The sequence below is a fragment of the Pomacea canaliculata genome, linkage group LG8 (assembly GCF_003073045.1).
Source record: "Pomacea canaliculata isolate SZHN2017 linkage group LG8, ASM307304v1, whole genome shotgun sequence".
NCBI classification, from domain to species: Eukaryota; Metazoa; Mollusca; class Gastropoda; order Architaenioglossa; family Ampullariidae; genus Pomacea; species Pomacea canaliculata.
In genome coordinates this window covers 29,098,925-29,122,241 of record NC_037597.1, presented here as the reverse complement: position 1 = coordinate 29,122,241, position 23,317 = coordinate 29,098,925, and the positions used below count along the sequence as shown (strand labels likewise).

The window sequence follows — 23,317 nt, the reverse complement described above, 5'->3', positions numbered from 1 at the left end:
CATGCCAGTTACTCACACTAGAGACATGACAGTTACTGAGACAAGAGACATGCCACTTACTGAGACTAGTAACATGACAGTTACTCAGACACTAGAGACATGACAGTACTACTGACAGTTACAAGAGACATGCTCAGACTAGAAAGACATGACAGTTACTGACAGTTACTACTATGACAGTTTACTCGACAGACATAGACTAGAGACATGACAGTTACTAAGACTAGAGACATGACAGTTACTCAGACTACAGACATGACAGTTACTGAGACTAGAGACATGCCAGTTACTCAGACTACAGACATGACAGTTACTGAGACTACAGACATGCCAGTTACTGAAGGTACACTTTCAGCAGACAGAGAGAGAGAGGCTGCCTGCGATGAAGAGCGTGACTCACTCACGTCTGTCGATAGCAATGTCACAAATGATTTGACGAATAAAGCTCCCTGTGATTCTCATGACTTGGATTTCGATCAAAGCCTAAAGAAACCTGAAACCACAGAAAGTCAGCTGCATGATGCGGTCTCTAATAAAATGAAGGACACATCAGCCCCTCGGCTACAAGACAAACTACACTGGGAACATGGAACTGGAGCGACACAAGCCCATGACACACCAGATGAACAAACAGTTGAGTTAGCATCTATATCTACAGGTCGATACGAATATGCAAAGCACGAGAAGGCAGTTGACACACACTCTCCTAAAGAGGACACAACCACAGATTCTGCTGACACAGCTACTAATGACACGAAATGTAGTGGATCAGATGGCACAGCTGCAAGTGACAGGAAGTGTAGCCAGTCAAAAGACACCATTGCCAAGAATCGTCAGCTGCCATCGAGACTCCCGATGGTTACAGCAAAGGAAGAGGAGACAACCAAGCCAAGCGACGGCAAAGGAAGAAAAGTTTCTCAAAGGAAGGCTAGAGTAGCTAGTGGACGGAGGCCAAGACAGACAGCAACTACAGACCGAGACATGATTCCAACTAGTACTGCCACTGGGTTGGACGAGTCACAAGGTGTCACGAAACGTCAGCAAAAACCTTGGCAGGATGAGGGACACAAACAAGCGACAACAGAACCTCGACAGCCAGACGAGCGGGAGGACGAGCCCCGGATTGACCACGTGACTGGCCAACACCTCAGTGCTACCTGCACGCCCTTCAGCGGCGCAAGTAGTACCGGGAATGCAACTAACGGGGCCAGCAAAGGAAGAAAGGACACCCGACATGAAGGCACCAATGAAAATAGCGCACAGGGTGGGACAAGTACTGGACGTAAGCGGAGCAAGGAAGGTCATGACATGGGTGATCTCAACAACTTGAGCGACAACGACAACACCGATGCCAACAGTGACCTGGCTGGCAATGCCGTGAACATGTCGCCTTCAGGAGGGACGCGCGAGACAAAAGATGTCCGCAAAGTTTGTGAGGACAAAGGACTTGAGGACACGACTACAGGTAAAGAGCCCAGATCCCGCCGACCCCGCACCAGTCACGTGATACTCGAGGTTCAAGCTAGCGTCCAGAGGTTTGAGAGCGAACGTCGCTCCATCCGGGCTCTCCAACAGGTCAGGCGCGCGCACATGACCAACACCCTCGCCCACGACCTGAAACTGTTTCGTTCTCTGCTCCTCGTGGGCGGCAGTAAGCATCATAAGGGTGAGCTCTGTTTCTGCAGTTAATGACACATCTCAGGTAGTGAGATGTCGGTCCGGTAATGAAACATGCCAGGTAATGAGATTCAGTCAAGTAATGAGATATATGTCAGCCTGCCTTTGATGGTGCTATAAAGTGCTATATAAATTAACCTTATTATTAATGAGATATGTCAGGTTATGAGATGTGTCAATCTAGGTTTCTTAGGTAACGAGATGTTTGTAAGTGTACGTTTCTCAGGTAATACGCTAGAGTCATTCACAACATTCCTTCTATAGACTACAAGAATGCATTACTTTACCAAACTCACCTTGCCAGAAACATGTCACTATATTTATTTAGTCTATTTACTCCCGCCGACACTAAGTGAATAATTTATTTCTGAATTTACGATGTCTGACATTCAGAATCATGGTTTCAGATACAAGATTTAAAACTGAGGGAAAGAAAAGCAGGCCATCACCGATCCCCAAAAAGGTGACTAAAACAGATTTCTTGTTTTTATAAAAGTCAGCAGGTAGGTGAACAGATCATTTATTGTACACGACAATTTTTATAACGTACTTAGCATTTCTCTCAGTAAATTTTTATTATTTGACTTCCAGGGTTAGGGTAGAACTCACTTCTCTCAGTAAATTTTATTGTTGGTCTGCTATGGGAGGGCCCAACACACTCTGACCAAAGTATGAATAGAATAGAATAGAACATCTGTTCGGCACGTTCGCTGTTCGTATGGATTATAAATAGGAGATGGTGCAGTTAATATTGTATACAGTAATAATAAGCCTGCTAAAGCAAATTTGGTATACAGTGGTAATAGGACTGGTAAAGCATGGTATATAGTAATTATAGCACTGGTATACAGTAATTATAGGACTGGTATAGCCTGATATACAGTAGTAATAGAACTGGCATAGCATGGTACATAGTAATTAGAGGACTGGTAAACAGTAATTATAGGACTGATATACAGTACAAATAGGACAGGTATACAGTAGTAATAGGACTGGTATAGCATGGTATACAGTAATTATAGGACTGGTATAGCATGGTATACAGTAGTAAAAGGACTGATAAAGCATGGTATACAGTAATAATAGGACTGGTATAGCATGGTATACAGTAGTAATAGGACTGGTATAGCATGGTATACAGTAGTAATAGGACTGGTATAGCATGGTATAGAGTAGTAATAGGACTGGTATAGAATGGTATAGAGTAGTAATAGGACTGGTATAGCATAGTATACAGTAATTATAGGACTGGTATAGCATGGTATACAGTAATAATAGAACTGGTATAGAATGGTATACAGTAATTGTAGGACTGATAAAGCATGGTATACAGTAGTAATAGGACAGGTATAGAATGGTATAGAGTAGTAATAGGACTGGTATAGCATGGTATACAGTAGTAATAGGACTGGTAAAGCATGGTATACAGTAATTATATGACTGGTATAGCATGGTATATAGTAGTAATAGGACTGGTAAAATCATGGTATACAGTAATTATAGGACTGGTATAGCATAGTATAAAGTAGTAATAGGACGGGTAAAGCATGGTATACAGTAATTATATGACTGGTTTACAGTAATAATGGGACTGGTAATGCATGGTATACAGTAGTAATAGGACAGGTATACAGTAGTAATAAGACTGGTATAGCATGGTATACAGTAGTAATAGGACTGGTATAGCATGGTATACAGTAATAATAGGACTGGTATAGCATGGTATATAGTAGTAATAGGACTGGTAAAAGCATGGTTTACAGTAATTATAGGACTGGTATAGCCTGGTATACAGTAGTAATAGGACTGGTAAAGCATGGTATAGAGTAATTATATGACTGGTATAGATTGGTATACAGTAGTAATAGGACTGGTATAGCATGGTATACAGTAGTAATAGGACAGGTATAGCATGGTATACAGTAGTAATAGGACTGGTAAAGCATGGTATACAGTAATTATAGGACTGGTATAGCATGGTATACAGTAATTATAGGACTGGTATAGCATGGTATACAGTAATTATAGGACTTGTATAGCATGGTATACAGTAATTATAGGACTGGTATAGCATGGTATACAGTAATAATAGGACAGGTATAGCATGGTATACAGTAGTAATAGGACTGGTATAGCATAGTATACAGTAATTATAGGACTGGTATAGCATGGTATACAGTAATTATAGGACTGGTATAGCATGGTATACAGTAATTATAGGACTGGTATAGAATGGTATACAGTAGTAATAGGACTGATAAAGCATGGTATACAGTAGTAATAGGACAGGTATAGAATGGTATAGAGTAGTAATTATAGGACTGGTATACAGTAATTGTAGGACTGGTATATGGTATACTGTAGTAATAGGACAGGTATACAGTAGTAATAAGACTGGTATAGCATGGTATACAGTAGTAATAGGACTGGTATTGGTATTATACAGTAATTATAGGACTGGTATAGCATGGTATACAGTAATTATAGGACTGTATAGATGGTATACAGTAATAATAGGACTGGTATAGCATGTATACAGTAATAATAGGACTGTATAGCATGGTATACAGTATTATAGGACTGGTATAGCATGGTATACAGTAATTATAGGACTGTATAGCATGGTATACAGTATAATAGGACTGGTATAGCATGGTATACAGTAATAATAGGACTGGTATAGCATGGTATACAGTAGTAATAGGACTGGTATAGCATGGTATACAGTAATTATAGGACTGGTATAGCATGGTATACAGTAGTAATAGGACTGGTAAAGCATGGTATACAGTAATTATAGGACTGGTATAGCATGGTATACAGTAATTATAGGACTGGTATAGCATGGTATACAGTAATAGGACTGGTATAGCATGGTATACAGTAGTAATAGGACGTATAGCATTATACAGTAATATAGGACTGGTATGGTATACTATAGGACTGGTATACAGTAATAGGACTGGTATACAGTAATTATAGGACGTATAGAATGGTATACAGTAATAATAGGACTGGTAATAGCATGGTATAGTAATAGGACTGGTATAGCATGGTATACAGTAATTATAGGACTGGTATAGCATGGTATACAGTAATTATAGGACTGGTATAGCATGGTATACAGTAATTATAGGACTGGTATAGCATGGTATACAGTAGTAATAGGACTGGTAAAGCATAGTATACAGTAATTATAGGACTGGTATAGCATAGTATACAGTAATAATAGGACTTGTATAGCATGGTATACAGTAATTATATGACTGGTATAGATTGGTATACAGTAGTAATAGGACTGGTATACAGTAATTATAGGACTGGTATAGCATGGTATACGGTAATTATAGGACTGGTATAGAATGCTATACAGTAATAATAGGACTGGTAAAGCATGGTATACAGTAATTATAGGACTGGTATAATGCAGTTGGATACAGTAATAATAGGACTTCAGTAATAATAGGACTGCTATAGCGCAATTGCTGCGATGCTCAGCCATTTTGATATAAATGAATGTCTTAATCAAGTAGCATAAACACAGATTTACGTGAACAGGTAGCAAATGTGCGCTCACCTGCACGCATAGCAAACACGCTCACATTCTTATGTTAAGCATGCACTTATTGCACAGTTAACTATGTCAGGAACATGAAGGAATGCAAAGATAAAGGTATGGGGAAGAAAAGAAAAGTCAGTGTAGACCGATTGCTGTAGGTATTTCTCAAAGAGAGAAATTTTAAGTGTGTTTTCACATTTGGCGAGTTTCCTTTTTTTACCAGAGTAAAAGAACTTGGTACATGATGTTAAAAACCATCTTGCGCTTTAGTAGCAGTAGTATATTCTTCAAACAGCTGGACAAGAGAAAACAACTCCGCTGCAACGGCTGGAATCTACAGAGACGACGGAGTGAGGTGGAGGAGGACATTGACAAAGACATGGAGGAGGACAGTGCAGATCTTTGTCCAGATCCTTCAACGACACCAGCTTCGCCCAAGCACAGGGGGGACACCAGGGTGCGTCCTCCGTCTAGAATTGAAAATCACAGGTGAGGGCACAAAGATATTTTAGAGTGTACGAGTGAGTGCACACTAAAATATCGGTTAGTAAGAAGTAAAGGGAACAGGTGAGGATAGGAAAGTGAGTCTCTCCAATCCCTTCTTGTCTGTAATAATTATTAATGCAAGTAAAGAGTATCCAAGAAATTCTTTAGCTTCATACTAAAATCAAGCTAATATGGGCGTCCTGTGTGAGTGTGGGTGTTTGTATGGAGGGGTTGTTTGTAGGTATGTCAAACTATCAGTACAGACATACAGGTATACACAAACCCTGTCTCATATGTGTCTATTCAGTTTTGGACTAGTGCAAGTTGATTACCAGGGTTGGAGGTTAGGAGTGACAGCATAGCTACTGTAGTTTGTGTAAAGATAGGTAATATGATTAGGGCCTGACACCTCTGTGTAAGGGTTAGGGTTATGGTTAGGGTCTGACAGCATTATTAGTGTATACTGTGTAAGGGTTAGAGTTATGGTTATGGCCTGATATCACTAATAATGAATTTTGTGTAAAGATTAATAATATGATTAGGACCTGACACCTCTGTGTAAGGGTTAGGGTTATGGTTAGGGTCTGATATCATTACTAATGAATTTTGTGTAAAGATTAATAATATGATTAGGACCTGACACCTCTGTGTAAGGGTTATTAGTGTATTTTGTGTAAAGGTTAGGATTAGGGCCTGGCAACATGACTACTGCGTTTGGTATCAGCCAGTGACTATATTTATACTGAAGACCATGAAGGTGTTGTGTGTTTAGGGCAAGATGAAGGTAAATGGCCTCCCCTACTGTGTGCATGGTACCAATATGTCTACAAATATATCCACCCAGGGTAGTTTATGAGTAAGAGAGCATGGATTATACCTCTACAAAGACTTGGATAGGCAGTGAGCCACAATTCATGGGTTTGTGTATATTGTATATATTTAGGTGGTAGATTAAGATGGGAGCACTTTGCGAGTAAGACTACATGGGTAAGTGTACACACTGTGCATGTACACTAGTTGGATTGCAGTAGTTTGTAATAGTACATGTGTATGTATGTACATTGTATGTGTTTGTGTCTGGGTTAGGGTTACATGCATATGCATTAAGTCAGAAAGCAAGGATAAACGTGTAATACAGAAAAGTCATCACATAATTTATCTTTGTGGGTTTTTTTCTTTGGAGGGAGGGGTCATAAATCATCACTTGCAATAATTTGTCTGTGATTTTGTGTCTGCGACTCATAGCCTTTGAAAAGCAAAGTGTGTACTTGTTTCTTTACCTCCTCTTCTTTACACTAATGAGTCTGTGTGCGTGTGTGTCTTTAAAAGTGAGACAAGCAAAGAGTTATCTCCTCGGCTTCTGCTAAGGGAATGGCAGCAAGAGCACCACATGAAGGTGCAGCGCAGCCTGGTGCTAGCCTATAGTCATCATGTTAGCCATCAGGCTCTGCCAGCGATCTATCATTCAGGTGAGTACATTTCAAGGTGCTAGCCATTAGCCATCATGCTCTGCCAGCAATCTATTATTCAGGTGGGTACATGTCTGGGTCTGGCGATTTTCCTCCAGGCGTTGAGCCGAGTTGTTCAAACAGGGTGGGAAGAAACTACAAAGGCCCTGACTGTCCTGTGCCAAAGAGTCTGGGAACGCAAGGAATGGCCCAAAGAATGGACGCAGTCACTAATCATACCCCTCCCCAAAAAAGGAAACAGCAAACAGTGCCAGAACTACAGAACCATAAGCCTTATCAGCAACCCAAGTCATGCTGAAGGACATACAGAATCTCATGAGCATCAACGGAGAACAGATGCTAGTAGAAGAACAGGCTGGCTTCCGACCACGTAGCAGCACACTTGAGCAGATCTTCAACTGTCGCATTCTCATAGAAAAGCATCTTCAGAATCAGCGGATCCGCTCCCACAACTTCATTGACTTTAAAAAGGCATTTGACAGAGTCTGGCACGAGGGGCTATGGCATGTGATGCGAAATTTCTAAATCGAAGAAGGCCTCATGCAAGTCGTCGAAGCGTTGTACAAGAGCTCAACAAGTACAGAAATGCTGAACAACCAAAGAGGACTTTGCAGGCGACATAAATCTGTCATGAGGCACTAAAAAGAACTGCAAGACCTTACCTACAGACTGACAGACAGTTCAATGCACTGACAGCAATTATAATCAATGGCAGTGGCAAAGCAGAGCTCTCTATGAACGGGGTATAGTTCCAAGCAGTCAGCAGCTTCAAGTACTTGGGAGCCCAAGGACGGCAGCTCCACGCCACAAATCAGCACCAAGATGGCAACAGAACAGCAGCCATGGCTAGACTAGAGAGGATCTGGCATAGCCATAAGATCTGGCTCATTACCAAGTACAAGGTGTAGAAATCCCTGATACTGCTGATCCGGCTCTACAGATGTGACACGTGGACTCCGCTCGCCGTAGAGAATCCAGGTAGTCGAGACCAAGTGCCTGAGGAGTCTGCTCCGGATCTCATACAGAAAACATGGAACCAACGACTTTGTACGAAACAAGACGGCAACACTCAGGACACCAGGAACCTCTACTCTCAACAGTCAAGCGACGCCAGCTGGTCTTCGTAGGCCACGTGACCCGGCATGACACCCTGCAGAAGACTGTTCTTCAAGGTACCCTGGAGGGTAGTGGACACTGCGGTGGTCAGAGGAAGAAGTGACGTACGAAGTCAAAGACTGGACTGGTCGTCCTGTACAGGACCTGCTGACTGTCGCCCACAATAGACAAGATGGCGGCCTGTCAGCTGCTAGTCTATCCATGTGATCCCCCCCAACCACGAGGTGCCGGCAAGGGATGCCTGACTGATGTCTGGGTGCTAGCCTATAGCCGTCATGCTCTGCCGGCAATCTACCTCTCGGGTGGCTGCATGTCTGGGTATGTCAAATTAACTTTCACTGGGGGATCAGGGGAGTATGTATTACAGGACATCAGGTGGACACATACAGGGGTACAATTAAATTGTCGGAGATCTCTTTGCTTAGTGTGACTGAGCAGTTGATTGTTGTCGGCGTGTCCCTTGTCTTGAGTGCTTTATGCTGTCTGCTGCATCTGTGCTTTTGTAGGGAGCGAGTGAGCTACATCTAGAACTTATTATTATTTAGTGTTATTCACCGCAAAGCGTTTATCCTTAAGTTACAAATCGGAGATTAGCATTTAGTATTATTGACCATTGCGTGTATCATTATGGTTGGTGTTATTGTCAGCAGAGTGTGTAACATTGTTTCTGGACACCTTGATGTGGGATGTGGTCTCTCTCCTCGCGAGCGCGCACGCACACACACACCTCTATTAACTCATACTGATAAATTACATTTGTACATACAATAAATCTTCTTATCATTGCTCGCTCGCGCACACCCACACCTGTGTTAACTCAAACGTAGTAATAAATTTCGTTCGTACATAAATTTGTACATAAATCTTGCTCTCATCTCACACGCACCTTGCCAGTGACGAGTCAGTGTCACACGCACACAAGAAAAAGTATTTGAGGCTCAGTGTCAATTGCCGACAAACATTTACTTGTTTGCAGATGTCAGAGCGGACGTTAGGGGATGTTGGGGGGGGGGGGCAGAGAGCAGGGGCGACCGGTCAAGGCCCCGCGCCTGATGGGGGCCCCGCGCTAACAAGTGCCTATGTTGTACCGGCTTCCAAGGGCCCCGCAGCTCTAGTTGCCCAAGGTCCCACATCCCCCTAGCGCCGTCTGTGATCCAAATGTCTACATGCAGGAACGATTACCCATTATCTATGTGCAGGTAAACAACGGAGCAGTTACCAATCTTCCCAAACAAACACCAGCAGGCCCTCTCGGCCTTCCACCACCAAGTCTCTGTGGGTGTCACGTTCACATTCAGACAGTCCCATGTCCACGACAAGGACAGACAACCTGACTTCCGGTACCGTGTCCATGAACAAAGGCCTTACTTCCGGTCCCAACGGGGTGTCCCGAGCTCAGCTTAGCTTCATTCGTCGCGCCAGTTCCCTGGTGACGTCATACGGAGCATCTCACCTGTACCTCGATCCAATCAGTGAGTTGACGGGTTTCATCTTGTCGAAAGACCAACTTGATGGCATCGGTACTCTGTAAACCTGAATACAGTATCCTAATATCTGATTGCTGAGTACAAGATTCTGAAAGCCATATTACCCAGTACAACATCTTGATATATCAGCAAGAGGAAGATAGCTGTTTTTTTCCAGAGGCAAGATATGGAATTTACCTACGTTTACTTCTGCTGGTCAAAAAGCGGAAGTTATTTTAATTACCATAATAATTCAATGTTGTACAGAAGAAAATATGACAAAGCTGATGGATTTGTGTTTGCACTTGCGAGAAGCTGTCTCGAAATGATGTTACCTCATAACCTGTAAATCCAATTCTTTGATGGAATGATTGTCCTTATTCTTGTCTATGTTTGTGAAGTGCGGAGCCCTTCTATGACTAGGCTGGCTAGCGACCTGCAATTGCAATTCATCAAAATAATTTTAAATTCAATAAAGCCATCCTCTCAAGGTTGACATATGGGGAGCTTGGGAAGTTCCCACAGGAGATCCGAGAAAAAGCTACAACGATCAAGTTTAAATTAACCCACCCGGAAAATATAAATACTGTATATTTTCAAATGCAGTGCATCGCTTTCTGGTAGATCTGTACTATACAACACAATATAAATTGCATTATCTGGCTAAATTAAAATCCCACCTCAAATAAATTGGACTTTCACGTATGTGGATAATCAGCTTGACTTGTGAGTCCAGCAGTTTAAATGTCAATGTAACAGACATCAGTCTGCTGGATGTCAGGGTAAGGGAGGCGCAGATGCATCCACAGACCACCACCTGCTTGTGGCAACCATGAAGATAAAGCTGAGGTCCTTCTGGGCGTTCAGCGGACCTTCGCCAGGCAACTTCAGGACTTTGCGGATGACATCAGCCTGTTGTCCCACAAGCAGCAACACGCACAGACAAAGCTCACTCGGCTCGCAGAAGAAGCAGCAATGACTGGCCTAACCATCAACATCAAGAAGACGGAGGTAATGCGGGTCAACAACAAGAAAGAAGCCCCACTCCAACTACATGGAGAATGTATTACAGAGTCTGACCGTTTCACCTACCTTGGCAGCATAGTCAGCAGCAAAGACGGAGGTACAGATGATGTCAGAAGCCGAATAAACAAAGCCAGGCTTGCATTCCACACCCTAAGACCTATCTGGAACTCCAAGGCTTTATCTCTACACACCAAGATCCGCATCTTTAACACAAATGTAAAGTCAGTCCTTCTATATGGATGTGAGACATGGCGAGTGACAAACCATCACCAACAAGATTCAGACATTGGCCAACAGATGTCTGCGCCACATCCTCAACATCAGATGGCCCGAGAAGATCTCCAATACAGACCTGTAGGAGAGAACCAACCAAAAACCTGCCAGTCAAGCGGAAGTGGGGCTGGATCGGTCAAACCCTGCAAAGCTGGCCGACAATTTAACGACATTCAACCAAAATTGTGTAATCTGACATGGAAGTTTACAAATAACAGGAAGCTCCACATTCACCATACACCACTGCATTAGGTGTCTTTAGAAGTACCCCTAACATTTTTATGCCCAAAGTGTGTACTCTACCAGTTACCTCTGTATTGCCTAAAGAGCCCATGCAGGTTTCTGAGGCGTACAATATTGGATTGATTCGACTATCAGTCTTTTTTATAAAAATAAAAAAAGAGAGAGAAAGGGAGCAATTATTTAGCCTAAACACAACCTTTGGTATTCCTAACACTTTAGGGGCTTTTAATGATAAATCTTCTAGAGCTTGTGTAAATATTTATATACAGCGAGTTGAGAGGATTATTCCAAGGTATTTGTATGCATTTATTATTTTAATTTCTTTGCTATCCTAGAACCATTCAGAGAGAGAACGAGAGATAATGAGAGAGAGGATATTGAATTGATGTGTCTGGAAACAAGTAGTAAGAAGACGAGTATGATGACAATAATGTGACACACTTTGCTGCTTTCATTTCAGCAACACAGTCTTGTGAACACAGTTAGCGGATATCAACAGCTCACCCTCTCCGGTTATTGACCCTGACCACCATACAGATCTCTGCACTGCTGTGATGTAGCATGCTGTGCTGCTGTGATGTAGCATGGTGCTGCTGATGTAGCATATTGTGCTGCCATGATGTAGCATGGTGCTGCTGTGATGTAGCATACTGTGCTGCCTTGATGTAGCATGGTGCTGCTGTGATGTAGCATACTGTGCTGCCATGATGTAGCATGGTGCTGCTGTGATGTAGCATACTGTGCTGCCTTGATGTAGCATGGTGCTGCTGTGATGTAGCATAATGTGCTGCCATGATGTAGCACGGTGCTGCTGTGATGTAGCATATGTAGTGTGTTGCTATAATGTAGCATACTGTGCTGCTGTGATGTAGCATGCTGTGCTGCCATGATGTATCACGGTGCTGCTGTGATGTAGCATATGTAGTGTGCTGCCATGGTGTAGGATGGTGCTGCTGTGATGTAGCATACTGTGCTGCCATGATGTAGCATAATGTGCTGCCATGATGTAGCATACTAAGCTGCTGTAATGTAGCATACTGTGTTGCTGTGGTGAGATCTGAAGATGCTGAAGACAGGCAAATGACATTTAGTTGTCAACTCAATTTGAGCAGCGTGTAATATATATGTATATGTATATCTACAACTGTTTACATTAAAACATCGACACGGTTACAGGTAACTAAATCAGACCTACAGCTAGAATGAAGTACAGGCAGCCACAGGTGTGCGCACGTGTGTGTACGAGTACGAGATCTTTAATGTCAGTGACTCATATAGTCATTTTACATGGGGGATAGATACATAGTGGTAACACAATGCAGCATATTTTATAACAATCACATGTACATCTCCATATATTAGTTCTTTGGCCATCAGACAGTGAGACTTTACACATGCATACCCTCACACACACTACTTTTACATCATTTTATACCGGAAACGACCACGATAACTGAACAGTTGCTAGCAAGCTTGTGTAACCAGTGCTTTGCTGGGGAGTCAACATGGCCGCTGAAGTAACAACTGATGACGTCACGTGAACACGACCTATTGTTTTCTATTTTTACTGATTACGTAATAATTTTGTTTCGTATATTGTATGAGCTGTGCTCAGTCCCTCGAATGTTGTGGCCATATCAGATAAAACAATAAAATGACATGTTTTGGTTGGTTTGGTTTGGTTTGGTTGGGTGGGTGGATGTGTGGTTGGGTTGGTTTGGTTTGGTTGGGTGGGTGGTTGGGTGGTTTGGGTTGGTTTGGGTTGGTTGCTTAGTTGGTTTCTTGGTTGGTTGCATACGCACAACACACACTTGCACCACGGACGTGACAATGACAATGACAATTCTTTATTTACGAGAGGTAAAAATAGCAACAGAGCGCTATTTTCCATGTAGCCCTCGCCCTTTACAGAGAGGAAATTAACTACATAAATGAAGTAATTAAGCATTATAGAAAAAAAAACTGTAGTAAACATAAAGAAGGGTGGATCTGTACAAGGTGATGATTAAGAAGATATATGCATATATTTACAAGGTCACGTGGAGCTGGGAGGAATCTCTACAGGCCTCATCTACATGTCTTGAAAGTGTTTAGATAGAAAGCAGTTCAGGGAGTGCGATTGCTTGAGATGGAGAGGGATGTCTGTCTGCCAAGATCAACGCTTAGCCTCTTGTGAAGTGTCCGCTGTTAGTCTCGGCGAGCCGTAACAAAGAATGTGAATAAACCGGAAGCTTTGTCGTCTGATGCTTAATTGTTTTAGCAGTTAACTGGAAAACATCGTCTGCCAGCAGTCCAGGGATAAAGTTGGTAGTTGCACACACAACACACAACACGTACGCACACGCGCGGTGGAGGAAACCGGAGTACAGACCGTCAGCCCAGCAAACAAGTGTCACGTCCAGAGAGGGAGGAAGGAGGCGAGACACCAACCCTCAACGCCTGATTTTCACTGTCATGGTGACAGGCGCCATCAAGGAGGGTTTAGCTCCTCAGCTCTCACCCTGGGGGGTGCGGGTGGAGAGGTTTTGTTTTGGAAATTAAACTGCTAGCTAACAAACACGCATACAAATATGCTCACATTCACATTCACATTCACGCACGCACAGAGAGAGAGAGAGCGATCTGTTCTGAGTGAAGACAGTCGGGTGTTTGTAGACGGGTGGGGTGTGGGGGACTGTCAGTGTCGGCCTCAGCAATGAGATCTTGCCATGGCGTGTTCAAACAGCCACCAAAGAAAGAGCAAACTGTCCTAACTCTTTAGTGTGCTCGATCGCCTCGATGGCATATCGTTCAATGTGATCTCATCATCTTTTCACCCACCCGACAGTTTACAGCCGTCAGTCAGTGAGCGGCGCAAGCGTTGTGCGGGTGGGCGGAACGGGGTGTGAAAGGGGAAAGAGGGACGAAGAGACTTGTTTTGCTTCTCACCTTCGCTGTCTGTGCACACCTGCTCGCTTGTCGCATGCACTGAAAGCTTTTCTTTGAAGTGACTCAGTGATCTCCGGGTGTCGTCTGAACTACTGAAGGTAGTGAAGACACTCGGGCCGTCAGTCATCTGTCACAAACACCGCCATACTCTGCACACTGTCTTCACCGACACTCGACAACATCCAGCGAAAGCTTCGAGGTGAGTGGTGCGACGTTCAAGTTAGTGCGCAGAGCGTCATCGTGTCGCGTGTAAAATCTTGTTACAATGTAATAATGAGTTTAAAGCAGTGAAACGTGTTACAGGGCTACCAGGCGTAAACTATGATAATGATAGTAATAAACATGTATGTTACAGGGCTAACAGGCGTAAACTATGATAATGATAGTAATAAACATGTATGTTACAGGGCTAGTAACTCTCGCCTGATGCCGTAATGTATTTTAGCTGCTGTGCTACACTATGACATTTCATTTACATTAGTGTAGCCAGATAATGTAATGTTTACAGTACATTAGTGTAGCCAGATAATGTAACGTTTACAGTACAGTACTGTAGCAAGATAATGTAACGTTTACAGTACATTAGTGTAGCAAGATAATGTAACGTTTACAGTACAGTACTGTAGCCAGATAATGTAAAGTTTACAGTACAGTACTGTAGCCAGATAATGTAACGTTTACAGTACATTAGTGTAGCAAGATAATGTAACGTTTACAGTACAGTACTGTAGCCAGATAATGTAAAGTTTACAGTACAGTACTGTAGCCAGATAATGCAACGTTTACAGTACATTAGTGTAGCAAGATAATGTAACGTTTACAGTACAGTACTGTAGCCAGATAATGTAACGTTTACAGTACATTGGTGTAGCCAGATAATGTAATGTTTACAGTACAGTACTGTAGCCAGATAATGTAACGTTTACGGTACTGTAGCCAGATAATGTAACGTTTACAGTACTGTAGCCAGATAATGTAACGTTTACAGTACAGTACTGTAGCCAGATAATGTAACGTTTACAGTACAGTACTGTAGCCAGATAATGTGACGTTTACAGTACATTGGTGTAGCCAGATAATGTAATGTTTACAGTACAGTACTGTAGCCAGATAATGTAACGTTTACGGTACTGTAGCCAGATAATGTAACGTTTACAGTACTGTAGCCAGATAATGTAACGTTTACAGTACTGTAGCCAGATAATGTAACGTTTACAGTACAGTACTGTAGCCAGATAATGTGACGTTTACAGTACAGTACTGTAGCCAGATAATGTAACGTTTACAGTACATTGGTGTAGCCAGATAATGGATGACAGTTCTTTCATTGTGTATGTGTGAGAGAGAGAGAGAGGTGCCATTGCAGAAGAGGTAAGGCAGTCTGTAAGTGAGAGAGTTCTGTCACAGAGTGAGAGAGTTCTGTCCCTGTGTATGTGAGAGTTCTGTCACAGAGAGCTGTCCCTGTGTGTGTGAGAGTTCTGTCACAGTGAGAGTTCTGTCCCTGTGTGTGAGAGTTCTGTCCCTGTGTATGTGAGAGTTCTGTCCCTGTGTATGGGAGAGTTCTGTCCCTTTGTATGTGAGAGTTCTGTCCCTGTGTGAGAGAGTTCTGTCACAGTGAGAGTTCTGTCCCTGTGTATGTGAGAGTTCTGTCCCTGTGTATGTGAGAGTTCTGTCACAGAGAGCTGTCCTGTGTGTGTGAGAGTTCTGTCACAGTGAGAGTTCTGTCCCTGTGTGTGAGAGTTCTGTCCTGTGTATGTGAGAGTTCTGTCCCTTTGTATGTGAGAGTTCTGTCCCTGTGTATGTGAGAGTTCTGTCCTGTGTATGTGAGAGTTCTGTCACAGTGAGAGTTCTGTCCCTGTGTGTGAGAGTTCTGTCCCTGTGTATGTGAGAGTTCTGTCCCTGTGTGTGTGAGAGTTCTGTCACAGTGAGAGTTCTGTCCCTGTGTGTGAGAGTTCTGTCCCTGTGTATGTGAGAGTTCTGTCCCTGTGTATGTGAGAGTTCTGTCCCTGTGTATGTGAGAGTTCTGTCACAGAGAGCTGCCCCTGTGTGTGTGAGAGTTCTGTCACAGTGAGAGTTCTGTCCCTGTGTATGAGAGTTCTGTCCCTGTGTATGTGAGAGTTCTGTCCCTGTGTATGTGAGAGTTCTGTCACAGAGAGCTGTCCCTGTGTGTGTGAGAGTTCTGTCACAGTGAGAGTTCTGTCCCTGTGTGTGAGAGTTCTGTCCCTGTGTATGTGAGAGTTCTGTCACAGTGAGAGTTCTGTCCCTGTGTGTGAGAGTTCTGTCCCTGTGTATGGGAGAGTTCTGTCACAGTGAGAGTTCTGTCCCTGTGTATGTGAGAGTTCTGTCCCTGTGTATGTGAGAGTGCTGCTAGGTTTAACGGTACAGTCATAGGTGGGAGGCTCGCCTTTAACGATCATGTACACGAAGTACACGAAGTACACGACTTCACCTTTTGAGGAAAGTCCGCGGCTTCAACGTCAGCGCTGGGTTGCTGGAGACCGTTGACAGGTTTCTTGTTGAGACCGCCTGGTATGGTCACCCCCATGTCAAAGATAAGGCAAGGCTGGCCAGTCATCCACCCGGCCAATAAAATTATTGGTACATCTGACTTGTACCTTCATGCCTTCTGGCAGGCGCTACAAAGTGCCACGTGCGCGGGAAGCTGCCCACCAGAGGTCCTTGGTGCCAGAAGCCATTACCATCGTGAATAAAAGGCACAAAGACTCATGGCCCTATGTCATCTTGTATTACCTGGCATTTTTCTGAGGGAAGTTCCTGTGTATGTGTGAGAGGGCGTAGGTGTGCGTGTGTGTCAAATGTCATAATCTGGGTGTTTGTATTTATACGTCATGTTTACGTTATCTATCTCTCTATCTATTCCTCTTCCTGCATCAAGTTGCACACAAGGCCTCGACCAGAGTCCGCCACCGATGTCAATCGACTGAAACCCGCTCCAGGTGACCCCATGTCCAGCCCTTTCCCTTCATCTCCCTTTCCACTGTTCTTCTCCAAGTTTCCTGTGGGCGGCCTCGTTTTCTTCGGCCGTCTGGAGTCCATCGTAGGGCGACTGTGGAGAGGTCTGCTGTCTGCTGGCGGAGCACATGTCCAATCCATCGCCAACGCCTTCGTTGAACCTGCGTGGTGATGGACTTGGTTTCAGTTCTTCGGTGGAGTTCTTCGTTGGTGATGGTGTTTGGCCAAAAGATGTTAAGTATGCGCCTGAGGCATCTGTTTTGGAAGCTTGTTACTGATGGTTTTGGTCATCTTCCATGATTGTGATCCGTAAAGGAGGGTGCTGATCACATTTGACTTGAAGATTCTCAGCTTGATCTTCCGGCTGATGTTTGTTGCCTTCCATGTGCTCCCGAGTGAGACGAAGGCCTGGCTGCCTTTCGCCAGTCGGACTCGAATCTCCACCTCCGCATCCCCGGTGTTCGACATTTTGGACATTTTGTTTATGCTATGTGTACTGTTTATGTTATGTTTATCTGTATATAATGATTTGTAAGCCAAACAAGAATTTCTGTCCTGGACTATGCCTTGTACAGACAAGAAAGATTGGTTTTTGTATAACAGTTTTTGTCTTTTTACAGTTTTTAACATTCAGGTCACAAAGTTGAGGAGAAGGGAGTTGTCCAGTTTGCCAGACGAGACGAATGTTGGAAATGAAGGCACAGACCTGTACCTGTACCTACCTGTACCGCACGGAACTGAAGGTGTAACTATGACGCATTTATCTAACATGAAGGACACCCTGAAGGTGTAACTATAATTCCAGGGCCATGATGAGGGCTATTATGTAGGCTAACTACGAGACATTATGGTGGACTCATTAAAGTGTAACCACTCAGAACGCTGCTGGCGACATTTCCAGACCCAAACTTTAGTGAAACCATAACACTGGTGGTAATGCAAACACATCCACTAGACATGTCTTAGGCGAGAGAATTAAGGTATTAGTCAAGACAGAGAACTGGATTATAATATAGAACTCTCTGCACCTGATACTCAGAACTACGCTGAAGGTCCAACCCTGTAAGTACTAGGTGATACGCTTATGAACGGAGAGGAATGCTGCCGATACACAAAACCTTACTTAAGGCAAATGAAGACTTTCTTTTGGACGAAGTGCCTGCCAGGACATTACTTAGAGTCCTGAGCCAGGAACAGCTGCTGACCTCAGCTGACCTGCGGCAGCTGTTCAATCTGGAGCTGCAGGGATCCCGCGCTGTGACCCGCTACCTTCTGTACGTGCTGCCCTCTCGCGGACCCCTGGCGTTCCCCACCTTCCTACGAGCTCTGCAGACAGTCAATGCTCAGCACCTGGTGGACCTCCTTCTGGAAGAGGAGAAGCTTTTACTACAAACTTACTGGCAGGTGAGTCCTCTTCTGACCTGACCTACAATGTTTTTATGTTGTCCACTGAGTGCTCAAGTCTTCTGACCTACTGACCTACTGCGAACTTGCTGTCCAGTCAGTGCTCAAGTCATGTGACCTACAATGTTTCCATGCAAAGAGGGTGTCGCTGAAAGTTCCCGAATCACGATTAGTATTACGCCACTTACAGAAACAAATAGGAAACCATAACGAGCCTAATGGTGGATAAAATATTCTAAATATTGACACAAATATACGAGGGTCCATGTTTTAAGCTGTACAGATAGTATACATATAAATTGTACGGTAATAGTTGTGGCTTAATGGGGTACCCGCTCTGGCCGGCAAGCTCTCCCTCTCAACATTCCTCCACTCCCAACATCTCCAGCAGAAATAGGTGCACGATTTATCCATGCCATCCATATAACCCTGTATGCAAGTAACAACATACACCCAGCTTTACCAAAGTTACAGATGATTATACTGGCGCTGCTGCAGGTACCGCCCCTGACAGAGCCCCACAAGCAGAAAGAGGATGAAGAGCATGACCCACATGAATACGCCCGCCGCCTCAAGACCAACATGATGCAAATCCGTCAAGCTGTCAACCCAGTCGTGTTGTTGCCAGACTTGCTGCAGGCCGGGGTGCTGTCCAAGTGGGAAGGTCACCTGCTGCGGCAGTCGCAAGGTCAGCCAGACAACGCCTGGACCGTGGTCATGGCAGCTGTTCTCCAAAGAGGACAGACTGCTTATAAGGCATTTGGGGCTGCCCTCTTACAGCATGGCTATGGCACTGTCTTTGACACTATCCAGGGGACACAGGTACTTTGCTTTACTCACCTGCCTAGCTCTAGAGGGGGTGAGAGGGACACGGGTGCTTAGCTTTACTCACCTGCCTAGTTGTAGAGGGGGGGTGAGAGGTAAAGCAGAGACTAATGGCTGGTCTGTGGTAAAGGACAACAATTTTGCCATGAGTATAATAAGAAGAAAATTTTTATTTTAGGGTTTGATTATTCTTTTACAGTGTCAAATAAAAACTATTTAAATACCAAGCATTAAAATAGATTACACTTACTCAAACAGCAATTCTTTTAGCTCTGTTTCCTTTTCAAGACGACCGGTACTAGCTGGTAAGTCTTTAACGGTCATCAGATACTGTTCTTTGGTTTGTGCGAAGGTATTAATATATGAGGAACAGTTTAAGGACAGCCTGCACATACTAATACCAGCATATAAAGAATAAAGAGGCAAATGTTTACTGCCCCCGACCTAAAAAAAAAGCGTCAAAACATTCAAAACCACATGACACTATGAAGTGTAATAACAGTCATGATAGACCAACATTACATGTAAAAGTATCAAAAGTTTCAACGTAGGCCAACATGACACTAAACCCCATGTCCAAAGGTTAAAGTTGTGACCCATTAACATTCTATTTCCGTGAAAAGAAGTTTCAGAACACTTGCGCTAGTCTCGTGTGGCACAAAACGAGTCTACATGATACTCAACATGTCAGTCATTCTTGTCATACCCATGTGCCATTCAAGACATGTGAACTCATTAAAACATAAGTCGTGTCGGACTCGTGCTCCATTCAAGATGTGTAAACTCATTAAAATATGAAGAAATATTTTGATACTTAAATATTGTAGAACCAAATGGCTATTCACTTTGCTGTTGTCGTTGGTGTTTAGGTGTCAGCTACCCAGCAGACTAATGCCAGTTCTTCAGCAACATCAGCAGGTATGATGGGAGTAATGGATGGTTGTGAAGACTTCTTGGATCCTTCATATGTTGCCAGGGGCTACACAGCACCTATTGATGCCACCTCACATCACAAACCTGACGCCATCTTTGTTGATGACAGTCCATCAGTCGGTACTTCAGACAGGCTGATGCCCTCTACAGCTGGTCTGACTTCAGCTTGTATCGACAACAACATACAGCTGGACGACAAGGGTGAGACATTGCCATGTGTTGATGAGAGAGAGAAAGTCTCCACACTCAGACAAGATAAGCCTCAGTCCAGAGACGCCAGCCAAGACATCAGCAGCAACCAGAACATTCTACAGTAACTTCTTGGTCATGTACCAAGGTGACCTCTGCATCACGTGCCGGTTGTAACCTCATCTAGTCGAGGTCAAGTCCATTTTGTCATACTACCTGAAGACAATCTAATAAAGATCGTGATTGTATGTAGTTTATGTGATGGGAGTTTGTTCTAACTTTAAGCGTACTCGCTCACTCGCGGTATGTAAAAAAATCATTCAGTTTTACGCTGAATATGTTTCACTGGGGAATGAGTGTAATTTAAGCTCCATAAATTGTGCATTAAATTATCATAGGAAATATGGGATAAAAGGAGGAGGTGCAGTTCTTCTACTACCTGGGCGCGACCATTTCAAAGGACAGAAGCTGCACGGTAGACGTGCATCTCAGGTGCTTTGGTCCCCCTGGAAATCTTGCACGCGCAAACATTGAAAACATTGCAGCGTGAGAAAAGCCCTTAAGTAAACTAAAGTTCTGTCCACCCTGAGTACGAGAGAAGTAGGTGCTTTGGTCCCGCTGAAAAGCGGCTGACGTCACTCAACCCCCTCTTTCCCTAATCCAAGGAGTTAGGTGCTAGGTTTTAGTAGACTAGATAGAGGGTTAGAATAGATATACATGTAGTAGATGTATGTGTAAATAATGTAAATAAATCTGTCTTTGAAATTATTCACCTGTGTGAGCGTGTCAGTCTGAACGGAAGACCTGCTTTTTCCCTAACAAAAGTGTGTTCTCATCGGTGCGTCGTTCAATTCCACGAATCTCCATGTGTGTTCCCTCTGCTGCTGTGTTACAACTACACGGACAACACAAATCTCTCTCGCTCTAGCGATACACGTTCATCTGTCACACGTGCACGTCCGTACGACACGCTAGCATAATTGTGGATTCCCAGGTCAACGCACCCGACGAACGAGAGCTACAATTTTAGTGGAAAATTCTCCTTGGGAACTTCCGTCCTCTTTCCTGGAACACTAAAGAGGAACACTAAAGAGGAATACCAAAGAGGAATACTAAAGAGGAACACTAAAGAGGAACGGACTGGCTTGGCGCCAGGGGCTGCGGTCTGAGCCTTAGCGAGGGACGTCTTCAGTCCGACTACACCTTGTCTAGGCAAGGAATCACTCGCATTGCCAGTCTCTTTCACACAGAAAATCTTCACAGCATAAGTCATGCTCACAATCATGCATTCCTAATATCCTACAGCCAAGCAGGACAACCCACGCGTCTTAAAACAGTCAAGGGGGATAAGATTGCGATCCGTCTTGGTCATGATGATAAGTTCACCTTATTACAGGCCTGGCAAGAAGGGTTAGAATAGTGGGAGAGACAGTGGGGTCCTCTGTACCAGGGCCCGCGCGGCTGTGAAGATGCCTTGGTCAGTGGATTTTTTTTTTCTTTCTTTCTTTTTTTTTCCACTTTTTAAAGAAAGGTCTGAGGAAGGAACACCCAAGCATTACACATGCAGATGTTGAGTTTCAAGTCTGCATAATATAAAATTTCCTAGCTAATACACCTGCAATAGGCTGTTACACTGTACTGTATATATATATAGCTAATAGCCCCCTTTATCACACCTGCAATAGGCTGTTACTTTGTACTGTATATATATATAGCTAATAGCCCCCTTTATCACACCTGCAATAGGCTGTTACATTGTACTGTATATATAGCGAATAGCCCCCTTTATCACACCTGCAATAGGCTGTTACATTGTACTGTATATATAGCTAATAGCAACCTTTATCACACCTGCAAGAGGCTGTTACATTGTACTATATCTACAGCTAGCTAATACACCTGCAATAGGCTGTTGGAAATGAACATTATACCGTCTTTAGGCTCTAGTCGGTTCTCTGATCTGTCGAGGTCTTGACATCGTTGTTGATGTAACATTCCTCACTCTGGGAATTTTTCCTATAAAGCAGGATACTAAAAGTTTGATCCCTTTACTTCCTTTCTTCTCATGCATTTACTAACCACTCGTGTAAACAACACTAATGTACTTGCTAGTGAGTACATTAGGTCTGAAGACCCTGCTTTACTAACTGCACGTAAAGTGTCCTTTCGGTTGGTGTGTCAGTTTCGCCGGACCTTCTCGTGTGTTCTCTTCTGCTGCTGTGTCACGCCTACATACACAGGGACAGTACACACACTAGCACTCGCTGACACTATCACTCACACAAGTACTAAAGTTTAAGACATAAATTTATTTACAAAATATATATATATCTGCCAACAACACAACTACCAAACTAACCAACTACCCAAACTTAAACTAGCCTACCTACCTATTCACCTAGCCGAAACCTAACACCTAACTCCGAGGGGTGGGGAAAGAGACTGAGTGCCACGAGCCGCTTTTACCAGCGGACCAGATGCGTTTCAGCGCCTTGGTACTTCTCGCTTGCTCAGCTCGCAGAGACTGAGTGACACGAGCCGCTTTTACCAGCGGACCAGATGCATTTCAGCGCCTTGGTACTTCTCGCTAACTCAGACTCAAAGGGCTCTAGCTACCAGTTCTCGTTCTAAGAGAAAAGGCGCGGACGCTGCTGTACGCCCGCATTTTGTACAGGGCAGCTTGGGTACTACGTCACCCGCAGTTGCTGCCCTGTCCCGCGCTGCGCGCCGCTCGCGCGGCCACGCGTGGG

At 43.8% G+C, this 23,317-nt stretch overlaps 2 protein-coding genes across 2 annotated transcripts; both read left to right on the top strand.

Moving 5' to 3' along the window:
• The first annotated feature begins 202 nt into the window (after positions 1-202).
• LOC112570988 lies at positions 203-12,985 on the top strand. Its single transcript, XM_025249755.1, has 6 exons — positions 203-1,666; positions 2,085-2,140; positions 5,532-5,725; positions 7,052-7,191; positions 9,507-9,779; positions 11,776-12,985. The coding sequence occupies exons 1-6, from the start codon at positions 208-210 to the stop codon at positions 11,799-11,801; spliced, it is 2,148 nt and encodes a 715-aa protein (XP_025105540.1). The 5' UTR covers positions 203-207; the 3' UTR covers positions 11,802-12,985.
• A 799-nt stretch (positions 12,986-13,784) lies between these two features.
• LOC112571152 lies at positions 13,785-21,336 on the top strand. The gene is made up of 4 exons (XM_025249967.1): positions 13,785-14,442; positions 17,837-18,620; positions 19,119-19,442; positions 20,315-21,336. Exons 2-4 carry the CDS (start codon positions 18,315-18,317, stop codon positions 20,693-20,695), a joined length of 1,011 nt encoding a protein of 336 aa, XP_025105752.1. The 5' UTR covers positions 13,785-14,442; positions 17,837-18,314; the 3' UTR covers positions 20,696-21,336.
• Positions 21,337-23,317: the final 1,981 nt, after the last annotated feature.

Excerpts from the sequence above, each read along its gene's own strand:
- LOC112570988 (XM_025249755.1), top strand. The coding sequence starts at position 208 with ATGACAGTTACTAAGACTAGAGACATGACAGTTACTCAGACTACAGAC. Across the intron at positions 5,726-7,051 it reads TCTAGAATTGAAAATCACAG|TGAGACAAGCAAAGAGTTAT; the intron begins GTGAGGGCACAA and ends TGTCTTTAAAAG. Across the intron at positions 7,192-9,506 it reads GCCAGCGATCTATCATTCAG|GTAAACAACGGAGCAGTTAC; the intron begins GTGAGTACATTT and ends ATCTATGTGCAG.
- LOC112571152 (XM_025249967.1), top strand. The coding sequence starts at position 18,315 with ATGCTGCCGATACACAAAACCTTACTTAAGGCAAATGAAGACTTTCTT. Across the intron at positions 18,621-19,118 it reads TACTACAAACTTACTGGCAG|GTACCGCCCCTGACAGAGCC; the intron begins GTGAGTCCTCTT and ends GCGCTGCTGCAG. Across the intron at positions 19,443-20,314 it reads ACACTATCCAGGGGACACAG|GTGTCAGCTACCCAGCAGAC; the intron begins GTACTTTGCTTT and ends GTTGGTGTTTAG.